The sequence below is a fragment of the Pundamilia nyererei genome, unplaced genomic scaffold, assembly GCF_000239375.1.
Source record: "Pundamilia nyererei isolate P.nyererei 1_Seehausen unplaced genomic scaffold, PunNye1.0 scaffold00007, whole genome shotgun sequence".
Lineage (NCBI taxonomy): Eukaryota > Metazoa > Chordata > Actinopteri > Cichliformes > Cichlidae > Pundamilia > Pundamilia nyererei.
Genome location: NW_005187408.1, coordinates 251,787 through 262,938, shown reverse-complemented (window position 1 = coordinate 262,938; position 11,152 = coordinate 251,787). Strand labels below are relative to the sequence as shown.

Below are 11,152 nucleotides of genomic sequence, written 5' to 3'. Positions count from 1 at the left end.
AAAAATAATTTTTTAAAGAAAAAAAGTAAAAGCTAGCAAAGTTAGAGGTGCAACATAGCACGACATCAAAATAACAAAACACCTCTACATTATATTTGACTATCCTTTATCCTGGTTGACTTCAACTTTATATCTGTACATAATTTGACCCTTTTCAAAATAATAGTTTTATCATAAAAATAAATTCTTAAAATTGAAAGTAAAATGAAAACTGACACCTCAGACCGTCACTCAGCAGGATTAACCAGAAGTGCTTGTGTGTCACTGATGATGTGGACAGCGACAGGAACAGTACCCTACCTATTCATGATGAACTCCTCTACCCAGGTAAGCTAGCGTATTACAGCCCGTCAGGTCTTTCTCCTATTAAATGCAGCTAATAATTCACTTCTGTTGTGTTTGTGCCGAATCGACAGGACGGCACCGACCAATACATTTTTGTTATTTTTACGGGAGCTAAAAAACGTGAAACAAGCCACCTGCAGAAGCAGTGCCTGTCTCCGCTGACCAATAGCGGCGCAGTTCAGAGTTCGGAGCCGAGCGGAAGTTGTTGGCTGCTTCTAGCCTGCCATCCCTGCAAATGCATGTAGCCTTTAGCAGGCTAGCACGCTTGTAAGCGCATTTTTGGCCTTTTTGTCACTGAGGACCAAAAACGTGAAAATGTTCGGAGTGTGTGAAAGATGAAGCCGAGCGAGTCGAGGGGAATGATTTTCACCGGTGTTGCCTCTGAAACTGGGGATAAGAGCACGTAAAGACACCCGGAAGTGTTGTTGAAGGTAACGAGATTGCTATTGTAGCTTACTCTGGTGAATGATAAAGCTATGTCAGGTGCGACATGTGTGGCTAACAGCAAACGTGTGGTAAGATGACGTTAATAGCTGCGTCTTTGGATTGTTAATCGTTGCTCTCTGATCAAATGACAGCCTCCATTCAGTATTCATGGCGTTAGAAACGGGTTGCTTCGTAGCCTAGCTACCGTTACCGGCTATTTAAACAGGGGTAAGAACAGTCTCTTTTTATAATGTTTTTTCATTTAGCACAGCTTTAATGTGGTGGATGCTTTGGTGAATGCTATTCAGTGGTTTTACTCGTGGCAGAATATCACTGGCCGCAACGTATCCTGAGTGGATTTGAGTCAGAGTAGTGATCACTAGCAGTTCTCATAGTTTAGAATGAAAAAAATGAAAAGAAGTCTTTAAAAGAATATGGGGAATCAGTGACAATAATATGTGCATGCTCAATAACGAAGTATCGAAAATACTGCATCACTAAAACCTCGCCTGGTATTTTTGCTTAAGTGTTTACTCTAAGATCTCTTGTTTGCTTTGCACTGCCTGCAAGGATCGTTTGCATACTCATATAATAGAGAATATGGCTTCATTTAGTCGCCTCATTTCAGCACAGTTCCCATGGTGTAACGTGTTCAACAGGTCTTTCTGTTGATGGCACAGCCACTCTAGTTTTTTTTTTTTTTTTACTGTCATCATAAAAATGACCCAGTGAATGGTCACCATTTCTTACACGAGGTGATGAAAGCTCAGCTCCAGGCTTAGTTTATCCGCCCCATCCTTCATTTTCTACTTTGGAATATTAGGTTAGCCTGCCTAATGCTAGTTTCTCAACTGCATGCAGTTTGAAGGGTGTATCAATCTGCATTTCGTATACACAGTAATGATGAAATGCCTCTGTGAGCTCTTTCGCTATCTTCTTATCAAAGCTGCAGTCTGTGCTTTATGCCGAAGCATCATAAAGGAGGAGCATCAAATCTTTCTTTATGTCCCTGCAGCTTCCAGCAGGCGCTGACACAATGAGTGCCAAATATGGCCTGGTGGGCTACAACAGTTCACGGAAGCACATTTCAATCTCCATCCCCTCGTCTACAGAGGTGATGTCACCTCATATAAAGTCTGTGGAGGAGCTGAGGGTTCTGGGGATCAACCTGAGCAGCTTAAGTGCACCCACACAGTTCTTTATTTGTGTGGCTGGAGTCTTCTTCTTTTACCTCATGTATGGATACTTACAGGTAACGGGGATTACGATAATTCTTATACACACACACACACACGTATAGTAATACAGTAAAAATGCAGTAATTACATGTGTTATTCAACGTGATAACATGTGAATATATTGATTAAATAAAACTGAGACAAGGCTATTAAGGGTGTTTTGTTATGTCTTTATATTCGTCCCTCAATATAGGAGTTAATATTTTCTGTGGAAGGATTCAAGCCCTTTGGTTGGTACCTCACTCTGGTCCAGTTTGGCTTCTACTCCATGTTTGGATTAGTAGAGCTTCAGCTCACACAGGACAAACGCAGAAGGTATGATAACAGATTATGCTTTGCCCCCCAGAAGACAGCCTGTAAAACACATTTTGTGTCTGACTTTTTCTTCCTTGTTTTTTTGTTTTTTTTTAATTTCATCTCCTCCAGGATACCAGGGAAGACCTATATGATTATAGCATTTTTAACGGTGGGCACTATGGGCCTGTCAAATACCTCTTTGGGCTACTTGAACTACCCTACACAGGTCATCTTCAAGTGCTGTAAACTCATCCCAGTCATGATTGGAGGAGTGTTTATACAAGGTCAGCTTCCTATGTTGATACTTATTTACAGTGTGCGCATTGTGTGTATTTTGGTTCCTGCTCTGCAAAGTCTTCATCCTTGCTACTAGATGATCCGTGGGCATCAGTATTGCAGCTCTCTGTAGACCATTTCTATGCCTTTCTCATTGTAAAATAATTTGAGGGGATTTCCTGTGTTATGTAAACTGTTCAACAAATTAAAAGAACTATTTTTAGCATTTGGCTAGAATCAGTATCACTACTGATGACATGAGATGATACCTTGACCCTACAGAGGTTGTACAGTTAGTCCAACTCCTCCAGGATGACACATTAATACGTTTGATTGCCACAAGGTTTGCTATGCTTCCCAGCACAGTCTTAAAAGCGTGGGTGAGACAGTTACTTTAGGAGAGCTGAACATGACCGTAGAATATGCATAACCCGTCAGCTGAACTGGTATCTGCTCCTTTGTGCAGGATGTGCAGAGCTACAAAAAGTGACCTCCAGAAGGCCACTGGTGTGACCAAATAATTAGAAGCAAATTTCATGAGGGTGGCATGAGGGACTGACATCCTCTAGACACCTAGCTCTGTAGATGGGAGCAGAGAGCATGTACTTTGAGTACACGTGACAGATGTGAAAGGGTCTGGATTAACTGGGGAGAACGTTATGGTGCCTGAAACATCATGCAGCATGACTGGTTGGGTGGTGGGTCAGTGATGGTCTGGGGAGGTGAATGTATTGAGGGACTCACAGTCATCTATAGGCTAGTGAGCAGCATCCTGGCTGCCATTAGGTATCAGGATAATATCCTTGGACTATTAGTAGATTCTGTGTTGGTGCAATGGGTCCTTTGGTCCTCTTGGTCCACAACAATGCCCAGCCTCATGCAGTGAGAATTTATAGGCAGGTCCTGGAGGAATAAGTAAGTGATAACATTGACGAATCTCACCTGACCTAAATCCAAGAGAACACCTCTGGGACATTATGTTTCTGTCCATCTTATTCCGCCAAGTTGTCCAGAAGCTCTGTGATGCAATGGTTCAGAACTGGGAGGGGATCCCCCCCCCAAGACTCCATCCTTCATCTCCTTTAGCAGCATTCCCCTGATATTGTCAGGGATGCATACAAGCACATTGGGGCTCCTTTTATTCCTAACACATTATCCAGTCCTATCAGTATTATTTTTTCCCCACTGGGATTTGGTTTGTTTTCAAAGTTTTCCTTTAACTTTTTTGAATGGTATATTTATTTAGTCTGGTATTTGTTTTTTGGGTTGGCTTATAAAAGCTTAATTGGTCTTGTTCAAATGTAAATCAACAGTTAGGGTCAGCTTAAAGGTTCCTGCTTTCAGGAGATCGCCTTAGAGCATGAACCTGTTACTGTAATCTCTTAAGTTTTCATCATTTCAACAAAACCATAATCGTACATGTAGCTCAAATCTGTTGGCACATGAGGTAACAGTCTTTTCAAAATAACTGAAAATGAAGATTTTTTTTTTTTATTATTCAGAATATAATAAAAGTGAATGTTACATCATCATTTACAGGGGGGAAAAGTAGATTCATTTTTTCCACCTCATTTCATTCATCACATATTTCCTTTGAAGCAGTGACCACCTTTCAACTTTCACTGCATCCTTTTCATCCACGTCTGTTGTTTTCTGTCGTGAGGGCCCGGTCGGCAGTACGTGCAGTTTCTTCCCCGCTCTTACTTCTGTCTGTCCTTTCATCCTCACACTGGCCTTCACAAGGTTCAACGTCCTGAACGTGAGAAGGGTTTCGTGCATTTTTTTTTTTAAATTTCTTTATGTTTTTTCACCCGCCTCCTTGCGTCTCTCTGGATGAATAAATGTGAGGACCACGGTCCCTCAAGGGGGTCGAGTGGAAAACAGAATTTGTTCACTCCAAATGCAAAGAGGAAAGAAAGTGGGAGAGAGGGATGGATGAACAGATGGATGGATGGATGGAGGCAGGGGTGTGGGGATGCATCTGATGTGAGGCCCTTCAAAGACGAGTCAGGGAATCAAAGCCGACCACAACCTGATGCCACGTCCCCCGTCAACCTCAAGGCATCCATCCGTCAGCCTGTTTTTGAAAGACTCCTTCATCCTGTTGTTTTATTTCCTCCCACGTTTTTTTTTTTTTCATTTTCACAGTTTTTTTTTCCTTTTTCATTCTTGCATGCACAGCCCAAGAAACTTTAAGTTGTGAACAATATCTGTTGCAAAAACTTTCTTTAGTGATGTGTTTTTACTTCAGTCCAATGTCAACTTCTGTTTATTAAAGGTGGGTCGTCATCTTTCAAAGATTTCTTTGTAAGCTGTGCTTGAGGGTAAACTCTCTCAGTTTGGTTTATTGTGCCTGGGATGTTTTAAAGTGTTACACATATCATACATTAAAGTGTAGATTTCATGCTGGTGTAGTTTTAAAAACTTTGCCTGATTTTTGTAGGTGACAAGTAAAAGAAATAGGTTTAGATTTAAGGCTTGAAAAATAAAAATAGAAGATATTTTAAATAACGTTTTTCTCCATCTTTATGTCCCAGGTAAACGTTATAATGTGGCTGATGTGTCTGCTGCTCTCTGCATGAGTCTGGGACTCATCTGGTTTACCCTAGCAGACAGCAAAGTGGCCCCCAACTTCAATGTCACAGGTATTTCCTTTGAGATCCACCTGCAAACTCAGATGGTTTTCGAACAGAGGCTCCTATACAAATACAGAGATGTTGCATGAGTCACTGTATATATGATGTACATCTCCATAATGTAGCTGCTGACGTCTGTCACAGGTTCTTTCACTTTTACTCTTGGATCACTGAATTGTGGCTGGAAACTTTTATTTTAGTGCATAAAATGTCTATTTGTGCTCTATGAACTTCTAGAATAATATTATAATATATTTAGTTAAAGCACCTTGAGGCGTCTGTTTGAAATTGAGTAGTTTGTTAATGTTTCCCCTTCTTCACCCTGAATGGTTACATGTGCATGTTTCTGTGCACGCAGGTGTCCTTCTCATCTCCCTGGCGCTGTGTGCAGATGCTGCCATTGGAAACGTGCAAGAGAAAGCCATGAAACTCCATAACGGCTCCAACTCTGAAATGGTACACTAGTGAAATAATATAAATCCAAAGGCATTTTGATAGATCACACATTGTTGGAGAAAAATCCCGAATGCTTTGGTTGATGGTGTGATTGAAAGTACTTCTGTTCTATGTTGTGGTAATGCCGCATTTTGTCGCTCACAGGTGCTGTACTCATACTCCATTGGTTTTGTCTACATACTGGTGGGCCTGCTGTGTGTTGGTGGGCTGGGACCGGCCGTAGCATTCTGCTCAGAGGTGAATATACCTGAAGATGATGTGATTACACATTCCTAGCTTTTAGTGGGGTTGTTTGCTTTATGTTTTCAACCGTTAGCATTGGAAGGAATGTGAAATCAGATCCTTTTAGGACTAATGTGTCAGGATCCTGTTTTTTGTATTTCAGCTTTAACCTTGTAGATTGATGATGTTTTGATGTTTTCCAGTAGCACAGGGTTGCAGTTTTTAGTGTTTTTTCATCTGGACCCTGTTCGTTTATCTGTTCTCCCCTCTTTCCTTCTCAGCATCCCGTGAAGACATATGGTTACGCGTTCTTCTTCTCTCTTACGGGTTATTTTGGGATCTCCTTTGTGCTGGCCTTAATCAAGCTCTTTGGGGCTTTGGTTGCTGTAACAGGTCAGAGTCGCAGTTTATAAAGTTTTCCTCAGAATTGTTTTATCTCGTGTGAAAACAGCATTGTCGGCATAAACGGCAAATAGTCATATTTCAGTCAGCCACACAATTATATAGATAAAAAAAATTATCACTATCTTAACCCAGGATGTTTGTCTTTTCTTAGTCATATTTTAAAAGTAATTAAGTAAAGAAATGTAACGAGTGTCACTGATGGTAACGCATCTGTGTGGGTTTCTGTGCAGTGACCACTGGGAGGAAGGCCATGACTATCGTACTTTCCTTCATGTTCTTTGCAAAACCCTTCACTTTCCAGTAAGTACCACCACCTTTTGACTTAAAACACTTTCCTCCTAGTTTAAAGTAAGTCTACAGTGTGACTGCTGACCCCCTCTTTTGACTAATAAAAAACTTGATCTGGCTTCTCTGCCCCTGGTTTTTATGTCCTCAGTCCATTTGCAGACCTCGAGTTTTCCTCCGCTCCTTCAGTTTGTCCTTCCCTCTTTTGTTCACCCTCTCACTCGCCCTCTGCGCTGTCAGAGAGTGAATCCACTGCTCTGTTGTTCAGTGACTCTTAAAAACTGTGTGCGTGTGTATCACGAAACAGAAAAACTTGTGTGTCATCGCAGCCAAATATATTCTCCCTCCAGCTGGTGTGTGCCCTTAACTGGACTCAGTCCCTTTTTATGGCAACAACTAACACTTTCTAAAACCAAAAAACTGCAGTACTACAGTGTGTTATCAGTAAATGGCAGATTTAACCAAATGTATAAATACTAATTGCATCAATTTCTGAGGAGTTGTATGATATACAACACCTGTATTACACCTGGTTTGCATGTGTTTGATAGGGCAGCAGCATCGGTCCATCGTTTCAGCAAAACTCAACTTCACTCAAACTGTCCAAAAAAAAAAAGTTATGTGTTGTTATTTTAACAATGCCCTGTGGATTTTTGTGCATGCAAACCTTTGCCCAGTGTTGCTCATTAGGACAGACTGTATCCTTGCATTTCTGTGGAAAGCAGATATTTATGCATTTATTAACCTTTTACATCATTCAGCTGAAGCCACAAACTTCTCGGGGTGTCGTAAGTCTTCCCACATTAGTTGTATAAAACATCTAACCTCTCCGTCTTTGCCCTCGTCAGGTACATCTGGGGCGGCCTTCTGGTGCTCTTTGGAATTTTTTTGAATGTTTACAGTAAAAACAAGGACAAAATGAAGCTTCCCTCCATCAAGGACCTCAGGAGCTGGCTGCTGGCGGGAAAGAAAGTCCGATTTCTTTCACAAAACGTGTAGGAGACACTCAGAGGTTCGGTGGAAGTCCTGTGCCGACAGACCACTTCTCTCTGCTACTTCCGGGATGAAATACCCACAGGATGTGCTGAAGCATATGCCGGGCCTCATCACCACTAATGTTGAGCCAAAGATGGGCACACAGGGTTCGACCTCCAATCAGCCTTACAGACAGCTGATAATAATCAAACTGTGGGAGAGGGAGTCGCTGTTTTCCATCTGCGTACCAGGACACCGCTGGTTAACCGAAGTGGCACTGTCTGCAGGAAAATGAAGGAACTGCGTTTTAAAAGGGGATCAATGCCTAGTGGGATCTTGTGAAGCAATACTTCAAAGCCCCACTGAAACTTTTTTTCCAATGTGTTGTACAACACTGAGGACATGCAGTATGAGACTTTCTAAAGGGAAGCCAGCTCATTAGCTCACCAAATTGCACAGTTTTGCACTGGAATTGAGTGAAACACTTTAACCCTCGAGTGGTTGGAGCAAAAATGAAATGTTTGAAAGAACAAGTACAGAGATACGTGGTCATCTGTATCATGTGTGAAATTACTGTCACCCATCGTAAAATAATACATATTGATTTTTTTTAAAAAGTATATTTGCCCCTGCATGTGCCAGAAAGATGGAAGAACATGTTTTTCAGGACCTTCTTTATACGTAAAAGTGGCTTTCATAAGTTTTGTTTGTTTTGGGTTTCTTGGGATAATCCATATGTGACTCGAACCTTCATAATGTGTGTTATGTGCGATGGTCACATTTTTGGGAGTCAGTCACTCCTGGACATCAACAGCTGCCATAATTTGCTAACCATATACGTTTGGGTCAAAGGGTAAAGCTCTTTTTACAATAAAATATGTATTTAGTAATTACAGCGGTGGTGTTTTCTTTTTCTTTTCTTTTTTTGTCAGCCAGCCCTTATTCTCTCCTTTTGCACCACTTGAGAGAAGAATTGAAATGTTGCCAAAATGTGTGTGTGTTTATCCATCCAGTGGCCTTGGGCGTGTTTGATTAGGAGTCCTGAAAAAAGAGAGCACTGCTAGACGGAAAATAAACATCAGTCTTCACAGCGCTGAGGCTGTCCTATTCATTTAGATCCATCGTGTGTGTGTGTGTGTCACATAAATACCAGTTCAGTTTTTCTAAATGATGGCATGATAAAGCTCACACCTGGTTCTTCCTCAGGCAAACCGCTGCTTCCCCTGCAGGGCTATTAAAGCATTTTTGGTCTGGATTTATAACCGGCTTTATTTTTTCCTTTTGTGGTTAAAAAGATTACTTGACTGACATTAGTGCGACTGCCAGTACATTCAGGACAGTGGTGTACTGCTGTTTTTCACACATTCATACAAACACACACCCGTCTCTGAATCTCTGGTTTTAGCTTCATATCTGTGCATCTGGTTTTAATCCAGATTCAGTGTCCAGTCATCACCCCGGAGATCTGTGCTCGTCCGGTCTTATTCACTCAGTATCGTGCTTTTAGCCCCTCTTAACCGCACGGCTCTTTTGATGTAAAGCACTGGATGATATGAACAATGCAGGTGTCTGTCAGTATTGTGGAAATATTGTGAGGCAAGTGTATCCTTTCATAGAGGTTTTATCATACCCTCTTCTGCACCTGCTCGCTTTCATTGTGCTCCACACAGGCTCCAAGGAGCTTGACGTTTTTCAGGCCTCATTCAGAACAAATAGACCTCTACAGTTTTCACAGTTAATGTGTAGGCTTTTAGTCTAACAATCACATCTGTGCAAACTTTACAAAGTGGTTAGACAATGCAGTTGGACTGAGGATCATCCATCTGATCAGATGTTTCCCTTTCATTTAAAAGAATTGCACCACAGTAGTGCTCATTTTATCGCCAATGTTGGTAGTGAAACCGTGGCCGCGGCGGTGTTTTAAGTAGCCTACGAACACGGTGAAAATGTTTGAGTCTGTCCCTCATTATCATTTTGTGTTGTATGCGCATGTCTCCGGCGTGCTGTGAAATGACGGAGACTTGCCAGCTCAGCAGGAGACGGGCTGAGTGTGGCTCTCTCTGTGATCCTAATAGAGGTCCCGATATTACAGTCTCACTTCCAGGCGGGAAACCTAACGCTGGGCCAATTAGTAATTTGGTATTTCATAAAACTTGGCAGCTTGTGTGTGATGACAAACTGACAGAGATCTTCCCTCCTCCGGGGAACCTTTGGTAGTGCAGCAGTACACACACACACACACACACACACACACACAAAGGACTACTAAGTTTTCTTCTACAGCAAAATGGCAAGTGTTGCGCAGATTGAGAGCATGTAACTCAATTGGAAAGAGAAAATTACTTTGGATGCTTTCTTGTTTGGCTGTAGATTTGAGTTTCACACAGACAAGAAAATTGGAGGAAAAACAGATGTTTTTTTTCCCTTTCTTTCTTTTTTTTTTAAAGCCCGCCTTGCTTTAATACTGTCTTTGTATGATTGATGGGCAGCGAAACAGTCCATTAGAGGTTGAGGGGTCATGTTACGGGTTAAAAACATTAGTTTGCCATTACATACATTCGATGTGCGGCGTACAGAACTGCTTTATCGCTATGGGAAAGGCTATTCTCCTCCAGCTCCCTGAAAGGTCATTATGGGATGGGAAAGCCCAGTTGACCCAAGGCAAAGTACATCATTTGTCTTTTAGCACCGAGAGAACACACCTAACGAAGCCGGCTGACCCCTGTTAGAACGGTTAGGTTTTTTGCCATTTTTCAAAGCCACAGAGGAATTTGCCATCCACCGAAGTCAGCTATTTTATTTTAACTCGTGTACTTTTGCGTTATTTTGTTGTGCTGTCTAGTAATAAGTGAGTTTAGGTGGTTAGTTTTTCTTTAAACGTTGACAGGCTGTTTGAAATTCTAAATTTAAAGCAAACATCCAAGAACAGGAAACCGTTTCATTGTAAGATAAATGCAGCTGCAGTCATCTGGGATACTGCTTTTCTGTCTTTTTTTCCTCTATCCTTTACTCATTTCTTGTTCTTCATTTTACACCCCACACTTCCCAACACACACACATCCAACCAACCTCTGCTCTCGCACGGCTGAGGCCCTTCCTAATAAATAATGGGAGGTGTCCGCAGCTCATCATTCCCGCAAATAGGCTGCTATATAATATGCGGTCCACCTCAGATAGGTTGCTATATAATATGTGGTCAGACCGCGGATGGCCACATAGGGGAGCGCTGGCAGAGCCATTCATTATGGGTGCTATGTGTCAGGGAGGGCAGTAAGGTGGCGAAATGAGGGATATGCAGCTGCCCTCACACTGCTATTCACACACAGACACACACCAGATGACACAGTCCCTGTCATCGTGGGTTTAATGGGACACACACTCCCATTGTGCCTGTTATGCCTCTTTTAAAACATGAGAACAACCTGAGGTGGAATAGGCCCTTTTCACAGGAGTCATTCTGAGAAGTCTAAGCAGGGTAAACATGGGCGTAACTGGTAAAATGAATCAGTGTGTCGCAGATAGCTGTGCTCTAAGACAATCTTAATGGAACAACACCACCACAGTTAACGTTGTTAATTTCTGATGGGACAG

The 11,152-nt window shown here is 41.9% G+C and overlaps 1 protein-coding gene across 3 annotated transcripts; it reads left to right on the top strand.

Moving 5' to 3' along the window:
* Nucleotides 1–259: 259 nt before the first annotated feature.
* Nucleotides 260–8,454, top strand: slc35b3 (solute carrier family 35 member B3). 3 transcript variants are annotated; one of them, XM_005722432.2, is made up of 10 exons: nucleotides 260–327; nucleotides 1,787–2,023; nucleotides 2,203–2,324; nucleotides 2,436–2,590; nucleotides 5,120–5,227; nucleotides 5,577–5,674; nucleotides 5,819–5,911; nucleotides 6,178–6,289; nucleotides 6,532–6,601; nucleotides 7,435–8,454. In XM_005722432.2, exons 1-10 carry the CDS (start codon nucleotides 268–270, stop codon nucleotides 7,583–7,585), a joined length of 1,206 nt encoding a protein of 401 aa, XP_005722489.1. In that variant the 5' UTR covers nucleotides 260–267; the 3' UTR covers nucleotides 7,586–8,454. The 3 variants fall into 3 exon arrangements, with proteins under 3 accessions (XP_005722489.1, XP_013770580.1, XP_013770582.1); XM_013915126.1 differs by lacking the exon at nucleotides 260–327 and adding an exon at nucleotides 346–776; XM_013915128.1 differs by lacking the exon at nucleotides 260–327 and adding an exon at nucleotides 795–999.
* Nucleotides 8,455–11,152: the final 2,698 nt, after the last annotated feature.